The sequence below is a fragment of the Malaya genurostris genome, chromosome 3 (assembly GCF_030247185.1).
Source record: "Malaya genurostris strain Urasoe2022 chromosome 3, Malgen_1.1, whole genome shotgun sequence".
Taxonomy (NCBI): Eukaryota; Metazoa; Arthropoda; class Insecta; order Diptera; family Culicidae; genus Malaya; species Malaya genurostris.
In genome coordinates this window covers 216,441,885-216,461,001 of record NC_080572.1, presented here as the reverse complement: position 1 = coordinate 216,461,001, position 19,117 = coordinate 216,441,885, and the positions used below count along the sequence as shown (strand labels likewise).

Genomic DNA, 19,117 nt, shown 5'->3' with positions numbered 1-19,117 from the left:
GGTTTAGGGCTTGTGTTCTGGTTTTGCTGCATGCGCTCCTCGATGACGGTCGCAATGAGGGAAACGTGCAAATAAAAGAAAAAATAAGCGGCAAGGGCGACGACGACGACGACGACGGTTTGGTTTCTGTACCGCGACGGTGGAAACCTGTTTTGGGATTTCTTCGTGATGCGGGTCCCATTATTGAGGTCTGGACGAATGTACAACTGTTGGAAATGGATGACTTTTTAGGTTCTTAATGTTTTGATCGGTGCGGTTGACTCGGAGAGAAATTATTGGCGTAGTTATTGTTATGAACGGTTTGTTTTTAGTTTTAGTTGCTCGTGGAAGAATGAAAGTTTTTCTATGATAGTTCGCCGATATAGTGCAGAGAACTAATAAGACACATTTTAGAAATTGTTAGTGAAATATTTCCTATATTTAATTGAACTTAAATTGACGGTAATATGTTCAAGTCTCAATGACGAATAAGGCTTAGTGTAGATCAGTGGTTCCAAAACTTTTTTGGGCGAATGTCCTTTTCAAAGATACTATTCGTTTTACTGCCACTAAATAGAAAAAAAATTACCACAATCTGTACGGCCAGTAAGCAGAAACTTGTTTCGTTCGAGACGTCAGTTTAGACGTTACACTTCTAGTGTAATAAAAAAGTGTCTTGCAAATAGCATTAACTTTACGTCTGCTCAGCGGATTATGTTGATCCGGGGGTTTGCGTCAGCAGTTCAACATAATCTGCTGACGCACACTTAAGAAAAAAATCATTAAAATTTTGCAAAAATCAACATTTTTGCAGTAAACTTTAGATCCCAAATAACGTAATCTTCTTTTACGAACCAAATCTCAAATAACGTAAACTATTTTTACGAACCTACTTCGTAAAAAAAAGGTTTTTGCATACAATGAAAATCCTTTCCGGCTAGGTCGTCAAATGGTGAGATAACTAAGTCCTCACAAGTTCCTGTCTCATGCCTCCCCGAGCGTCTATGATGACATTTGGTCAATAGAACGGCGTCGACTGAGTGCTATCGCTTCCTGCGTTAGTAGCAGAATGAGAGGGTGCGAAATGGCTTATAAGTTAAAGCCCATCCTGAAATGCAATATTTATCATAGTATATTGCAACATATAATTCTGTTGTTTTTAAAATTATATATTATATATGGAATTGAATTATAGTAATAATAATGATTATAAAAATAATAATAATTATTATTATTACTATTGCACGAGAAATATTATATTATTATATTATATTATATTATATTATACTATATTATATTATATTATATTATATTAGATAATATAATATTGTATTCTATTACATTATGTATTATGCTCAATTATATCGACAATGGACAGGGACAACACCAACAGCGACGCCGGGTCTTCAAAACTCATTTTGGCCTTCTTAACAGCAGTTATATGAAAGCTATCTGATATTCAATTTCGGATCTACTGTAAGTCTACCCGCATACACTGGTAATGCCTTGAACTGATTGTGGCTTCACACATACATACATACACAACGAAAATCATTTCCGACTCATGTATAATCTATGGAAATTACTATAATATGAGTATTTTCGGAACGGGTTCGATGAGTAGATGTTGGAAAACGATGTTTGAGGTGGTTCTGAATTTAAAGATTGTATAGCCATCTGCTCCAGTTCTTTATATCACTCTATTTAGGGCACATGTTCAGCAACTTTAACAGTCTTGATAATCTGAAACTGATTTAACTGGTATTTAAGTCTTTTTTAAGCCGTCATTTTCAAGGAATATCAACTAAGCGGAAGTCGCTTTCTTGGAATTCAGAACCACCCTAAACAACGTTTCTCGAAATTTACTTATCAAACCCGTTCCGAAAATACCCATATTGCAAGGGTTTTCAAGGAATATCAATAAACCGGAATTCGCCATCTTGGAAACTGATGCTGCTAAGAACAATTCTAAACTAGAACCTAAATTATTGACAGATATTCTTAACCAGGATTCTGAACCATAACCCTGAAGTTGAATATCCGACAAGGTTTCTGGATCTGGATACGGAATTTGGACATGGTTTTCGAACCAGAATTCTGACAGAGATTCTGAACCTGAGGCAGAAATCTACACTTGGATACTGAGCATGGCTTTGGATTTTAGGCCTGAACCTGATTTCTTGGCTAGAGCTCCCAATGAAGGTTTCAAGTTAAAAGCTGGAGCATGATTCTGGAGCTGGATTCAGGATTCCAAACAAGATTTTTTATTAAAAAAATTTGACTGAGATCCTGAAAATGCACCAGAATCGTGAACCTGGAACTTAATTCTGATTTTGGATTCTGAACCTGAAGCTGGATTCAGAAACATAACTCTGAATTTGCATTCTGTGCCAAAATATTGAAGCATGATTAAGGACCTGTTTTCTGGATCTGAGATCTGGACCTGCATTCTGACGTTGGATACTGGTTTTGTATTCTGACCCTGATACAGAATTCTTTATTAGGATTCTGAATCTGGACCTGGATTCTGTATCATGGAGTCTAAGCCAAGATCTGAATTCCAATCCAGGATTCCGTACTATAATTGGAACTAAGAAATTGAACCTGAATTGAGTAACTTGACCTAACCTCTGAACATGAATTTGTGTTCTGAGTGCAGAATCTGAATTCTGAACCTAAATTTGGGATTTCGATTCAGATTCTAGAATTGTTGACAGAGATTTTTTACCTGAATTCTGCATCTAGATTCTGGAATTTAATTTTCAATCTGGACTTGGACTTTGGTTCTGGGCCAGAATTCTGACCCCGGATGAGCTCCTGACAGAGTTTTTGAAGCTGAAACTGGTTCCTAAACCTTGATAAAGTCAAAGTTTTTACATTACATTCCTTTTGTGCAATTTGGCCTTTCTGTTTGAACAGACTTCGCCACCGATTCTTAGCGTACAAAATCATTACATGGCTAATACTACGATCTTACTGACACTATGAATCCTTCCAGGTCCGGCTGACTCTTCACCTGAATTCTGGACTTAGTTTCAAAACATGGACCTGGCTTCTTGAGCGAAAATCGGGATCCAAGTTTTAGCCATGCATTTTGGGCCTGCGGTTTATAGACCTGAACTCCTGACGGGAATTCTGAGCCTGAATCCCGAACATAAATCTGAATTCTGGATCTGACCTCTGAATTTTAAACAAGATGGATTTGGATTCGAACTCTGAAAATCATTCTGATCATCTGGATTCTGAACCTGAACCTGAATTATTTTTCTGTATTTTGTATGAATTGAATTTGAAATATAGACATGATATGAATTTATAATGAAACATTGAAACTAGCACTAAAATTTTCATCTTATTACTTTCGTTTCCTTTCTGACAAATTGAATGATGCACTAATCACATCACTTTTGCAACTGATAGATTGAAATGGAATTGTTTTTCTCAATGATATATTACCCACATGTCTATTTAAATTTTATATGAATACATTTTACTCGGGGCATTTCTCAAACAGATTTTTTTTAAGTATCAAAGCCCATTATTTGCAACTCATTTCCCACCTGTTAACAATTTTGAGTTTACTACCCACTGAAAATGAGCTAAGGCTGTTTAGGAATCACTGATGTAGATAGTCCCAGAAAAAAAGCTTTCTACAATTTTATTTTGAAAGTACTGTTTGTAAAATTTACTTAAACGGTGCAATTTGATTTGTGTGGCAACCACAATCCAGGAGACCTACAATTGCGTTCAACGTTACTTTATTTAGATGAGAAAAGTTCGCTGATTCGGGATCTTACGAATCTCCGTGTCACCGGGTTTTGTTTTGTTCCAACAAATTATTCACATTCGAATGACATACTAGTTGGAGTGTACCCTAAGTTACTTCTTTGGAAATGAACATATTTTCTTGGTCGATACACTTATATCTGTTATTTCCCAACTTTTTGAAGCTTTCCGAAAAGTTAATTTCTGGAAGGTCTGTAGTCGGAAAGAGGAGAATCGGACGAATAAAATAAATAAAGAATCAATTGAAGCCCTAAACAGTTTATTTTAGCCATGCTTGCGATGCTTTTTAGTGCATTGTCTTTTGCCCGATTCGAATGAGGCCGTTTCCAAACGATTCCGGTTTTCAATCATTCCAAAAACTAGTACTCGCTGTTTATGTTTTCATTATTTCCTGAGATAGTCCACAAAAAGTATGCCACGATGATCCCATAAGAGCGACCGCCTCTACCTTTTCCGCCAATTGAGCCGCCCAAGGCCACCGACTTGAAGCACTCTTGCGGACTTCAACCCATTATCGGGCACTCATTCTGCATCCTCGGCGAAAAATAGTGGATTCAGGTTTTCTTTTATTTATTAATTTATTTATTTTGAAACATGGAAAAGCGCAACGAAGCTAAATCCACATATTTTCACTCTTCGTTAAGAATAAGACCACAACATCTTTTACATGAGTAGATCACAATAATCCAACAAATATACATCCACGGTTATCAGAGACTACAACTGAGTCTGTTTACAGACGACACATACTGGAAAGCTTTCATCAACAATTACCAATCGACGCGACAAATGTTCATTCAATTCCGCATTAGCACGGCCAAACAAGCTTTCTGATAAGTAACCATGTACGATGAGACGAATTGCATTAAATTGGTTGTTAAATGTTTCTAGTTTATACATCTAAATGATCAAATAAATTCACTTCAGATAGTCTGGTTTCCAATTTCCGGTTCCGGATGCAGTGGGAATATTGCTCAAAATTTCCAAAACGAAACTCGTTTCGTTTCCTCAGTGATAGCAGTGACGATTCCCACAAAATTAGGTCTTGTAGTTCCATAGATGGGTGTTAAATTTCACTCAGATCCGATCTTCGGGAACGGAATTTAAGGGTTCTCTCCTCCTCTTCTCCGAACGTCACTAACCCACATGTGGCTGCGCCACATCAGTTATACAGAAGACATAATATGCATGAGATATGACCCTTTCGGCGAAACGACCCTTTCGGCGAAATGACCCTTTCGGCGAAATGACCTATTCGGCGAAACGACTTTCGGCAAAATGGCATTCGGCGAAATGGCATTCGGCGAAACGACTTTCGGCGAAATGGCTTTCGGCGATATGACCCGCTCCCATTTTGCAGATCTCGTTACTTTAAGGCAACGCAAACCTACTTCAGCTATACCTGTCCTCATAGTTTCTGGTTCTGAAAATACCGTAAATAGTGGCCTAATATTTCAAGCAGGAGCTCACTTATATTTCTCAGAAATGGAAAACTATTCGAACTTCTGTTGAGAACCATTATTCCGATCAGATGTGATGAAAATCCAACTCATTTACATCATTTACAACCACAGATCATCAGCCAGAATCAGGTCATTTTTGAATAATTATAAAAGTTTCTTCATCTGGACGGCTGTTGTTGGTTTTTCTATACTTCGATTTGTTCGGGTAAATCCCAAGAAAGATGATTCCCAAGTAGCAAACATTGTTCTTGTATTGTATTTCTTAACTATTCCCTCAACGATTGTGCACGGAACGACCGAAATTAGCTCTGCGCCTAATTCGTATTACTGTTTTTGAATTAGTTAATTTTAACAACAAAATTTCCAAAATAACTATGAAATTAGTCAAAATTGAGAATTTACTATGCTGAAAAAACTCTTATTTTTAGAGAATGTGTTTAGTTGACGAATATTCTGGACACAAACCAGCAATATTTCAAATAAATACGAAATTCTCAATTCTTGACAACTAATGTTGTGACTAAAATCAGAAAATTTGTCTCTATTTATCTGTCACCATCATTGGTGAAGGAAAGCACAAAGAAAACAAAATTTAAACTGGTTTTATCAACAAGTTCATTAGCCAAAAACTCATGAGAAGTGTAGTGTGATTTAGGAAGTAAACAGATATAAAGTACAAAATACCACTTGAAAAAGTGTACTGAGCCAGCATGAACATGGCAACAATTATTAATATAAGAATAAAATATAATCGCCCCTTCAATTTCTTATTAGTTTAATCCACCTCTACGATCGATCGTAACATGAAGCTATCAAAATCCTCATTACACATAACCTAAGTTAAATAATACCAAAAGTAAACAAAACAAAAACTTCTAACGTGTTTTAACTGAACCAATCCCCATATATATCAAGTTCACGCAGATCGGATCTTAGCTTGTTTAGCCGGGTCTCGGCCATGTTTAAAAAAAGTACAGCTAGACCGAACACGGTCTTCCAGGCGCAAAAAAGGCCAAACCGAAACTTCGCACCGGTCCAGCAATATGTCGATTGTGTGGCAATCACGAAAAAATAAACTGGTCTTCATGGGCAGCTGAAACCGAGTGTAAACAAATTCGAATCAAGTTCAAGTCCACCTCCTCGCACGTGCGGCACCACCTTTCTGCGTCATGTCGGCACCGGAGGAAAACGCCAAACAGGTCTCCGTTTTAGAGAGGGCGATACCGCGTTCAGCATTAGGGTACTGCCTGCTGCTTTATTTAAGTATTGATAGCAAGGTCCTTGAAAAGTATTAACGGATCATTGTGCTTCTATTACATGTAACGATAATTTTGTTTTTGTGAAACAGCTTGCCGGTTTTCACCAGTTTGGGATACTCGGAGACGTTCCACCACGGCATCTGATTCTTATTCATCATTGCAAACGACGGCCATGTGCTTTGCTTTCGCGACACGCCACGGAGTTAGCGTGATTGTACCGGTTGGTTGTGTCACTGTAGAATCGAACCAAGTGAAGCGAAATGATGGAATGGAACATTCAAAACTGTAACGCCGAAGAACGGAGTGAAACCAAATCATTTGCAAGAGCAAAGAAAAAAATTGGCGAGATGGCAAAATTCCGATGAAATAACGGTCTTCGACGTGCTGCCAGCAAACTAGGGGCGAGCGAAAATTAATCAAAATGTCGAACGCATAAATCAACGTGTTCAAGGTTCGGTCTTCGGTGTTTGTACATATTTGCACTTTGCGCTACGGAGCAGCACTGCGAAACATGGACGGATGGCGTTGGATGCAATGTGAATGGTACTTCGAATAAAGAGCTGCGGAAGTTCGAAAGGGGCTTAGCTACGAAATAGTGGTGAATCTATTTTTAGGACCAAAACATTTAACTTCGGCGCAAACTGAATCTGCCAGAATCGACCATTGCGACAAGAATTCACCACTACCCTAAGGATAATACCCTAGTTTTAAGTTAGTCATTAATTAAAATTAGAAATGCCCTTGGCATCTTAGAGCTTAAGCAGTGTGCCTTCAAATAACAGATCGGCTGAAAAGTTCGTATCGTTTCTATGAAAAGGCGCCACTAGAATTAAATCCATACCATTTTCAGTTAGTACCAACCTTCAAAAGATACGTGTATAAATTTGACAGCTGTCTGATTATTAGTTTGTGAGATATTGCATTTTGAGTGAAGCTACTTTTGTTATTGTGAAAAAACAAATGGAAAAAAAGGAATTTCGTGTGTTAATGAAACACTACTTTTTGATGAAAAAAAGTGCCGCCGATACCAAAAAATGGCTTGATGAGTGTTATCCAGACTCTGCACCGGGCGAAGCAACAATTCGTAAGTGGTTTGCAAAATTTCGTACTGGTCATATGAGCACCGAAGACGATGAACGCAGTGGACGTCCAGAAGAGGCTGTTACCGATGAAAACGTGAAAAAAATCCACAAAATGATTTTCAATGACCGTAAAGTGAAGTTGATCGAGATAGCTGAAACCCTAAAGATAACAAAGGAACGTGTTGGACATATTATTCACGAATATTCGGATATGAGAAAGCTTTGTGCAAAATGGGTGCCGCGTGAGCTCACAATCGATCAAAAACAACAACGAAAAACCATGCTGAAATGGAACGAATTGGGCTTCGAATTGCTCCCTCATCCACCGTTTTCTCCAGATTTGGCCCCCAGTGACTTTTTCCTGTTCTCAGACCTCAAGAGAATACTCGCTGGTAAAAAATTTAGAAGCAATGAAGAGGTAATCGCTGAAACTGAGGCCTTTTTTGAGGCAAAGGACAAATCGTACTACAAAAATGGTATCGAAAAGTTGGAAGATCACTATAATCGCTGTATCGCCTCTGATGGCAATTATGTTGAATAATAAAAACGAATTTTGGCAAAAAAATGTGTGTTTCTATTAAACGATACGAACTTTTCAACCGAACTGTTGAATTGAATTGAATAAAAAAAATTTAACTTCGGCAGGATAGCACCTTTTTCCAATATAAATTACTGAAAAAAGTTTTACAAACAATGCATAAGTTAGCACAATAACTGAAATGAAACAAAAAATCTGCTTCTAATCTGATTTCGATCCTACTTGTATTTTTTTTTTGTAGCAAAACTTAATGATAATAAACGTACGTACTGGGGAGAAAATAGTATATATTTTGAAAGCAAGTTAAGCGTTTGTTTAAACAATGCAGTTTTGATATTTGAACAAAATGATGCATTCCAATTTGGTTTTACATCAATGATGGTTTTTAGTCAAATTTTTTAATCAACTGATGTTCATTTCATATAACTATTAATTTACATGTCAATTTCATTATTTTTTTCTGCGTAGAAAACAGTTGAGAAAATCATGAAAATGTTTATGAAAATCTACAACACGCAATAGAACTGCTATCTTTGAATTTCAGATTTTTTCGCCGCTGTGTAGGTTAATATCAATCTAGTAGCATACACACTTACACGAAATCTGTTAAATTTATGTTCTCAGAGACCACCATATTTGAACGAAAATATGACATATTTTTACACATGCATTCCGATATATTTCGAAGCACTGAAACATGTAATTTTACGTACCTGTGTGAAAGATTGGATATGTTTGACACAGATAAGCCATTCATGCAAAATTCTCTTATATGACGATTGATCGCTTTTGAGTTGCGTTATAGACATAGTTGAATATTCATTAGAACAAATAAAAAAATATGAATTTTACAGGAGACATAATTCAACAATCGATACAATTCATAACAACTTAAATTGTCAAATGACATAATCATCCATTCGTGCAGAATTTTACAGGCTCCGCGTGTAATTTGCACTTGGCTACCAATCGTCGCGGTATGGGTTTATATGTATCAATTATTCTTTAAACAGATATGTGCTTCCGTGGCACAATCGATTAACTAATGTGCATTGTGATCTAATGTTTCTCGGCTCAAATCGCGCTGTTGTTATCGATCTTTTGTTTTTTTATTTCATTCGGTTTCAAGCCATGTTATTTTCAAATCACACAGTTTTGTATGTCATTGAATATGAAATACGACGTTTTGACTAAGTTCTTGCTAGATTCATTTGACAAGTTAAGTTGTTATGAATTGTATCGTTTGTAGAATTAGGTCACTTGTAGAAATCATAATTTTTTTCCGTGCAAAATCAAGATATTTTTGAAATGTGTAAAATTACAAGATATTTTCGAACTGTGAATTCATAAACCATTTGGTAAATCGTCTGTAAAATTGTTTCATTTTCGACTATAGAGTATGTCGGTCTCAGAAGATTAAAAATCACACAATTTTTTCATCAGAGTGAATAACAATTGCACATATTTAACTTTAATTCATCTATGTGCTTCGACAAATTCTGCGGCAAAATGATCAAGACACTTCTAAATGTTTTTGTTTCTTTTTTTTTCAATCGATATTGGACTTCTTCCTCTCATTTTATTTCATAAGAATGTAAAATAATAAGACTTCTCCAATCTACCAAAGCTCTAGCAGATAAACAACTTCAGCATTCGAAAAAAAAATTCTTTCCCCGGAGAAACCTTTTTTAGGTTTGGAAATAGATAATAGTCGCTGGGGGCCAGGTCTGGAGGATACGGGAGATGGTGGACCATTCCGTTCCTGATTCTTCAAGAATCGTTGATTCAAAATCAACGTTATTTTTATGCTGAATGCTGAAACTAGCCTTTTCCATAGCTTGGTGGAAACAAGAACTCCTCTGAAAAGATCCGATGTTTTTCAAACAATATATTGTCATGAAATTTGGTATTTCGCCATACAGAGGCTTGTTCTCAACAAAAATATACACGGTTCGAGCTATTCACGTCTTTCCTGTGAGTGGCCCGGGACTTTTCACTCCTTGTAGTAATGCAAAATTTCGGGAGCACTGTTAACATATTATTCACTGCATTGAATTAAAAATGTTCTATTTTTTCAAAAAATTCACTTGAAAAATTTCAAGCTTTAGGCTTATAATAGTTTTAAGAAAAATTACTAGATATTTCAGCAATTCTTTGTGTTTATTAATCCTCTGTAATTGATCAAATTCTTCCAAAACTGAACGTTCCACTTGAATTCTCCGGACATAAGACAGCGCACGAAACTCCTTCATACATTCTGAAAAAATACTTTAAGAAAGGTTTTCCTGAGATACTATCTTCTTAGAGAAGTCCGTTCAGGAAAGATTTTTTCGTCAAATGAAGCTATTCGATAATATGAATATGGAACAGATAATTTATTTGCTGATCGATAAATAACGATATTTGTATCTCAAAGATTTTCTTGTCACAAGGCAAGGTCTTCAGATATCTAATATAGATACCTTCTACATTCAGAGTTCCTCTAGAGTACTATAAAATCCTCAAAACACTCTAACCTGCTCCGAATGCTACAAAAACCAAACTTAAACCATATTCTCAATTTATTCCCATTATCATTGAAGATCTTCTGAAACATTAAAAGAACAGATTATTCAATTTTCAACCCAGGATCTGGAATCATTTTCTTTTAAATTATTGTAAAAATTGCCCACAAGCTTCTTATATTGCATTAAAATCTTATGAAGTCTATTAAAGATCCTTAAATTTTCTGGTTCATTCTATTTTGTTCTAAAGTTAATGATTTGACAAAGCAGCTGCAGTTTTCTTTTAATCAAACGAATTTCACGGAATTTCCTTAAATTTACAATAACCATGTAATTTAAATAAGTAAACAAATGATTTCGATTGTGAAATCTGTTGACTAAGTAAATTGCATTAATGCATTATAATATACAAGGCATGCAAATCCTGGTGGAAAAGAAAATATTCATTGAAACCTTTTTATTGTAAAGGTTGAACTGAAAACTGCAATAAACAATTTCCTCAACAATGATGCTGGGCCAACTGTTTTCATATCTTCTTGATGTCAAATAATGGCATGAGAAGCTGAAAAGGTCACGCTAAGGCTAAACAACATCAAGAATTTTCTAAGCTCTCAATAGAAATTCAAATTGATTCTACTTCTAATAAAAAATTAACATTTCGCAAGTAACGCCAGATAATTTTCAACAAAACAAGCGCCATTAGCGAGAAACGCTGTTTCTATTCTAGAATATGAAAAAAATGCAAAAAAATCTATCACTTGCTCCAGGAAACTTATGAGAAATAAATATAATACTGAAGCTGAAGACAAGAAGCGCTCCGGATATTTGAAAATATCGAAATCGGAGCCATTACTACTTGAGGAACTGAGTCTATTGAGAGAAGAGCTAGCGGCATCATTGTGTGTGATGCGAAAACCCAGCACGCATAAAAATATTTAAATTCAGCTAAAAAGTTGGAAATTGGATGCCGAGCAAGTTGAAGTTATTGCATGTCCGAAATGTTCTTGAGGCGGTTAAAAACGAAATCGCATTTGCATCGTATTAATATTGGTGACGAAAAATGTTTCTATTATGATCATCCCAAATCTAAAAACAAACATACGTCAAGGCCGGCGAGTCGGTTAAAACGATATATTCACGTAAGCAATGTCATGCTCTGTACACTAAAAAATACCGCAACTGACGATTAACAATGTAGAATCAAATATTTTCAAAATGATTCGGCCAGTTGAATTTTGTATAATATCTGCGATGTAGGTCACATCTAAAGCTAAAAATATCAAAACTTGGTTTGATTTGGCTAGAATCTTACTATTCTTTTCTGAACGGGATCCAAAACCTTTATACCCGGTTCGAGCAATCCCAGTCATAAACATATAAATAAATCCACTATTCACGATTCTCAGAAACATTCTCGCATTCAATTATTCAATAATCAAGATTAATGCACAAGTTATGCATCAAACTGCGTTATTTTGCTTTCACGTTCCTGAACCATCTACTATTTTGTCTTCGTTTTGCCTAGTTCGCATCATAGCTATTTTAATCTCAATTCCGTCCCATCCATTCCTCATCGATCACCGATCGGCTCACCCGTCCTGCACCGGAATAATACCTGCACTGGAGCTCGGTGCTTTTTGTATATAATTATTTTCTTCAAATTCCCTACCCACCAGAGGTCGGTTGTTTATGTTACCGTGTCGGAAAGAATAGCAAAGAACAACAGTCCTATGTCGGCCGCAAAAGAATCTCAACAGGTTCTCCATAAATCGATTCCATATCAAAAGGCCGGTCCCGCTGTACCCTCTTGTGCACAAGAGCTTTCGAGAAGTCACGAACCTTTCGGACGGACGGAACTCGGAGCGGCAGCATAAAAAGCAGCTTCCCGATTTTCATCCAAACTTCTCGATTTATGATTGAACAGGTGGTTATCCCATTTGCAGCTACTTCAGCCTTGTGCAGAGCAACCAGCAAGTACAGCTCGTTTTCCTTTATTCCGCAGAAACCACTTGCAGAATGTAAGTTTCATTTATTCTCAAGAAATTACCATTTATCACCAAGAATTAGTAGCACATTAGCCGATGCTGTCTTCACCGCACACTTCCAAAGCACCTCCAGTAAAGAAAATCAACAAATTACTTTGCCGGTGCAATAAATTCACAAAATCTCCTTTCTTCGCACTTTCAAACAGCACTTCACGGATTAGTCACATAAAAGCATAAATTTTTCTTGTAAATACTTCCACTTGGCTTTCCGCAGCTTCTAGGTTCGAATTATCACACCCGTAAGTCACGACTCGCGGACAGAACTAGAACAAATCAAAGCCGCTGGAAGAGTATCGCATTCCAAGACACTCGGCTTCTAGAAGACAAAGTCGCACAATCGCCCGGACCGCAAAGTCGCGCCAACTCGAACGAACTAAGTTTTCGCAGCCACGAACACCCAGCAACTGACTTAATTCTCGCGTATATCGTAAGGTGAGCTCAGGCAACCTCGGCCGTCTCCACCCGCCTCCACTCCACCACGAAATGCTGCTTGAGTGAATTTCTTCTGTTCGCTCTCATACCTTGACGGTCGCGTGGAACCACCACCGAGACCACGACGACGACGACGACCGGCTTGGCTTGGAACTAGTTTTTCCTCTGTTTTGTGTTGTATCTCTCTCTCTCTCTCTGCACGGACATTATTTTCCTTTTTGTTTTACGCGCTCGTACCGAAGCATAGTGACCGCGGAATACACCTCAACGGTGTTGTTATTGCTGTACTTCCGACGGGCACCTCAATCAATCGTGTTTCGCAGGTACCCGTGAGGCACCTTACAGGCACTATTTAGTGCGAAGAAAATGTTATCAGCATTTCGGGTCGACTATTTATGATAACAACTTTCTGTTTACGCAGTGATAACGGTTTCGAAGAAGTAGTTACTCACTTTTGTGCAGATAGAAGTGACACTAAATTACACGATCTTTAAACACGATCTAAAAACACCAAATATCCATTCCATAAAGAATAAAACAACGAAAAAAATAATTACTAAATAAACAATCGTTCGTTGATTTCTGGGAGATTTTTTAATGAAAATTTTATTTATAGATTTTCGTTTGCTTTGTTCTCCTTGAGAACCTTGAAGGCCCCGTTGATCTAAGCTATAGTCAAACGTGCGACAGAAGCATATCCTTGTCACTAGTTTGACATAGACCTAACACAGAAAATCACTCTCAAATGCCGATCAGAGACGGATCGATCAACCACGTGAAATAAGCTGAGCGAAGTTACCACGGATGAATCGATCGATGCCGACTCGGGTATATTCACCACACCGAGAGACTCGACAAGAGAGAAATAGAAATAGCGAAAACGGAAAAGGGTTCATTCGAGGGGTTCATGCCATTCATGATTTAAGGTGCTCTGAAGTTGTGCAGCCAGACACCTCAGGTTGTGTTGGTTGGTTGGTTGGTTGGTAGATTGCAACGATGACGGATTGCGCTCTTGAACGAGGGACGATTTTTCGTGCTTTTCAGCAACGGCACGAACATTAATCCGCTCGACGAGACCCCTTTTGGCAGCAATGAAGAAATCGGAACTGCACCGATGACATTGTTTATAACGTCGGATTTCATCGCGAACAAGATACCGAAGATGTACTAATCGTTTTTTTGCCAACAGCTACTACACTTCAATCAACAGTTCTTTATGGAACTAGAACAGTGATAATTTTTATGTTTTGGGTGTGGTAAGGTATCAATCAAACTAGCATCACTTGGAGTACGATGCGGTGCCTAAGTGTTGCTCTCAAAAAAGTTTAATTTCAATGTGTATCAAACAAGTTTTTGTAAAGTACTACTGTGGGCAAAAAGTAGTAAAACTTTGAATATTTTTGTTCTATATTGGTATGACTGTCAGTGACATCTATGCCAAGTGTCACGTAAAAATATTCATTAGTGTTTAGTATTCGTCTGTCTTTCTGAAGTATTAAAAGTGCAATCGGCGATTTTTAAAAGGAGTGAAATTATTCAACAAAAAAGTTCCATTAAAGTTTGTGTGCGGAATCAAATGTCTGTTGTCGAAATGTTCAAAATATTGCAAAAGGCTTTCGGCGATAATTGTATGTCGCGAACAAGTGTTTTTGATTGGTACAAGTTGTTCAAAGAGGGTCGAGAACGCGTTGATGACGAACCACGTCCAGGACGGCAGTTTTCTTTGATTAACAAGGTGTAGTGCACTCCGAATTTCTTTCGACCAACCTAACTGTCAACAAGGAATACTATTTAAGTGTTATGCGACCTTTGCGAGAAACTATTCGTAAAAAGAGACCGGTACTATGGGCTGACAAATCTTGACTTTTGCACCACGATAATGCACCGTCGCATGCGGCATTGATTCTTCGAGATTTTTTCGCCAAAAATTCAACCAATATCGTTCCGCAACCACCGTATTCGCCAGATAGTTTGCAACGTATTCTCGGTAGCCGGCTACCCAGAGCAATAAACACATGATAATATTATTCGACAATTTACTAACACACAACCCTTCCTATGATGCATGTGGAAATACAAAGGATTCCTCGGTTTCTAGTAGCAACATGCATTGAGCTAATAATTCTTCCTTCCCAAGTAGATCTGCATTTGGACGTGGCCGGCGTCGGTATTGATCAGCATAAGGGATCAATGCAGTTTACAGAATGTGAAACTTCGTGATATTCCCAAGCAAGTTATTTCAGAACATTTTGCAGGCGAAATTAGTTCTAATCAATGACAGAGTAACAACACATGTGCGGTCTCTAATGCTAATGCTTATATTTTTTAACATTTTTTACAGTTTTCAACAGTTTAAATAACAAAAAAATTCTAACAGGTATCTGTGGGACATATGCTTATTTATTATACTATATAAACTCATACGTTATTAGCACGCTAGCGGTTATTGTGGGAATATAAGTAGCTCCCAGAAGTTATCGAGACAATCCAGTAGAAAAGATTTAGCTCTGAAAATAACATAAGGTTTGGTCCATAGAACCATTTGTTCAATCAAAGTAAGCAATACTAAAACTGACTCGTCCTCTTTCAATTCAGATCTTCGAACAGAACGGAAGTGTCATCCACGTGGGACACAAATTATAAATTTTAACAGTATCGAAACGAGAAACAGTTCAAATATAATTATATTAGGATATGTTTATCGGGTTTACAGCCCATACAGGACTTCGATTGATTCCGCAATGCCACGTGGAAAGGAGCAAAAGAGCCTATAAACTAACTGACTAACTAACAATTTCAATTCTTTAAAGCGATTTCTTTCTGGTGAAACAAAAACTTACCTAAATTGGTACTGCATAAAGCTTGGTTGAACTGAAAATTTGCTTGCAGATTAATAATTTGTTCTTGAAACAGAGTTTAGAATTTCTTTTCATAAGAGAATAAAAACATTCACTACATTTATTACATGTCTAAATTTGTTCTATGTGATGCTTAAAAGTGTGATTTATATCATAGGTTAAATCTAAATTTTTCGCTTGATCAGACCATGTTATATTCAAATCATTCAGTTTGATAGCATGATTATTTTTTGGTTAGTGAAAATAAGCTATTGATCTGGACAACGTTTAATTCCAACAAGACGATGATACGTGTCACACAAGCGACGAAACCATCCATCTTTAACGTTAGAAGTTTCTCGAATAACCTTATTGCTTTGAGGCCTCGTGAAAGATAAGGTCTACGCCAACAGTCAGTGTCTATTCAAAAGCTCAAAGATGGAATTCGTGACACGATTAAGAACATACATCAGCAAATTTGAGATTTTATTATGGAAAATCTCATGAAAAGGATATAGTCCTGCAAGCGCAGCTTTGATGACCATTTCGCTGATATTTTTTTCCATTATAAATGGAATACCTGTCCCTGTATATTGAAATAAACATGCGATCATTTATTTCAGAAAAAAAAAACATTTTGCTTAGAAAAATCAAAGTAGTACCTCTTTTTAGAAAACCCATTAGAATTTTCACCATCTTTTTAGTTTTTTCAGGAAATCTTTGTGACCCTATGTGCAAGGTTAGGAATCGAGCTTGAAAGAGCCGTAGTGAGGGGGATGTGACTGTGGCGAGCGCCTCAGGCGCCAAAAAATGATGCACTTGGTAAAAATTTATTGGACAATTAGTTCATCAAAAAGATATTTTTTCTAGTTTTTCTAAGAAAACTAATTAAATTGGACTGAGCTTCAAATTAGTATTATACTAACAAAAATCCAATGAGATGCCACCGTAATCATCATTTATTTAGATGAAAGTGAAGCTTTACAGCCCACTAGGATACATAACCGTCATTTAGCGACAACCGTAACAATAATTTATGGATGTACTCTTGCACCAAGAGCAAATTCTCAGGGAGCAAACCAATGAACTCCTTAAAGAGCAAACATAAGATTTTCTCAAAGAAATAAATTCCACTGATTTGTGCGCTCTCTACAGTGCGCATTTGAAAACTTTAGGGATATTTTTACCTTTTTATATTTTTTGCGCATTTTACCCCTTTACTCCAGAACCGCAAGTCGGATCCGGATAAATTTGAATAACCGGATATGGGACTTTCATTTGAATCTATTCGGTTAAGTGGTCTCTAAGAAAATTGAGAAGTTTTATGCAGGTGAAATTCAATAGTAGACTATAGGACCATGAGATCTTCCATTTAAATTTATGTTTGTGAAAATTCGCCCAGCCATCTCCGAGAAAAGCGACTACATATTTTTGTAACAGAAATACACATCTACAAACTGATATTTGCTAATCTCAAAGAACTGATTAGAATGGTATATGGACGGTATCCGCTTGGTTCAAAACTGTTTCAATTGAAAGGTCTTAGTTGGCTTTTATACTAACTTGACTTTACCCGTTTCTAGAACGTATCAGACGTTCTAAATTTACATTTATAGAGCACAACAATCAACAAGACTTGTGATGATAGGTTTTGATCCGAGATAGTTCCATACTCCGATCAATGAAGAACGGAAAACATCTTCTAAATTTGTAGATCATATTAGTTGATGACCATACAAATATCAATGCACGCTAAAACTTACATTTCTGTTTTGAGGTGGTCCTCCAAAAGTATACTATGACCATCCCTGAAAACCGACATCATGATCTTTCTGATCCATTCCGACTCGCCCCGCTTGGAAGAACTCGTGCTGAATTCAGTCCATTGTCGGGAAATCATTCTGCTCTGGCGTGTAATATTGGATTCAGCCAAAAATGTATTCGAAGTACGCTTGCGTTTGTATTTTTAGTCGTAAATAAGTATATGCGAGACATCATTCTCATCTGCCGAATCTTGCCCAACTTGGGTATGCTAGCACAGTTTCTCTTTCCGGTCATCCAATACAAAAAAAATGGACGGATTTCAACAACCTATACTTTTTTTTTGTTTGATGCCGTTTAAAAATTTCTAGAACATTTTATTCGGATCCGACTTTCGGTTTCGGAACAAGAGTGCGATTATATTACAGTATTTATACACAAACGATGGCAATAACAGGTATAAAGCCAATAAAACTGACTGATAAATTCTTCTAATTTGCAAAACTTGTTAGTTTTTGAGCACATAAACTTTATTCGGCAATAATGGTCCCCCGTTTCTTGTTCCAGAAGCACCGAAAGTGGTGAAGAACAACTTCTCATCGATGCTTGAACCGATTTTCACAAATATTGGTTTAAATTTTAATTTATTTGTTCCGAAAAGTTCCGCAATTATAGAGCGATGAGTATCAAAGCTTTTAAACTGCCGTAAAAAATAACGATACAAAGGCATTACGCGCAGAACTCTCAAGAACTCAAGACAAATCTGATTTGAAATTTGTTTCAACACTTATTATCACAAAGGAAAAATATGTCGGCTAATGAAAAAGATGTAATTTTCCAGGTAACATCGACCTTCAAATGAACGAACGCATTTTTTTGCGTCATAACCGAATGGGTTTTATATGTCCTCTCACGAAAATTTCACTCGCTCATACACAGAAAAAAGTAATGAAATTTACACGACATGTAATTCGATGATACACAGATAAAAATATTTACATCAATTTTCATGCACATATTTGGAGCAGGAAATTGAATATAAAGTTACTCCTCAGACCTTTACTTTTCAATATACTATAAAAGCAAAACTAAGTGTGAATTAAAATGTGTTGTATAATTCATTTAAAAATGAAACCTTCCTAATTTACTTTTACATCGATGATGGTTTTCAATCAAATTTTTGATTCAATTGATGTCTTTTTCAAAGAATCATGGAATTACATGTCGTGTAAATTTCATTATTTTTTCCGTGTACTTTGAAATAGGCATCAATTGAATCAAAAATTTGATTTTTCAATGAATTATACAACATGTTTTAATACGTATTTAGTTTTGATTTTAAAGTATATTGAAAAATAAAGATCTGATGAGTAATATAAATCCAATTTTCAGCTCCAAATATGTGCATGAAAATAGATGTAATTTTTTTTT

At 36.5% G+C, this 19,117-nt stretch overlaps 1 protein-coding gene across 9 annotated transcripts in view; it reads right to left on the bottom strand.

The window, feature by feature from the left end:
* The window catches only part of LOC131437244 (FH1/FH2 domain-containing protein 3), a 328,287-nt gene that overhangs the window by 254,724 nt on the left and 54,446 nt on the right, over nucleotides 1-19,117 (bottom strand). For 2 of the 9 annotated variants that reach the window (XM_058606466.1, XM_058606467.1), the window contains exon 1: nucleotides 12,659-13,076. The exons of 5 other annotated variants lie outside the window; for them this stretch is intronic. Coding sequence is in view for 1 of the 4 variants with exons in the window: in XM_058606467.1 (XP_058462450.1) it covers nucleotides 12,659-12,661 (3 nt within the window). In the remaining 3 variants the exon portion in view is untranslated. Of the gene's footprint in view, nucleotides 1-12,658; nucleotides 13,080-19,117 lie in introns of those variants that run through there. 2 more of the 9 variants (XR_009230741.1, XM_058606468.1) reach the window with 2 other exon arrangements.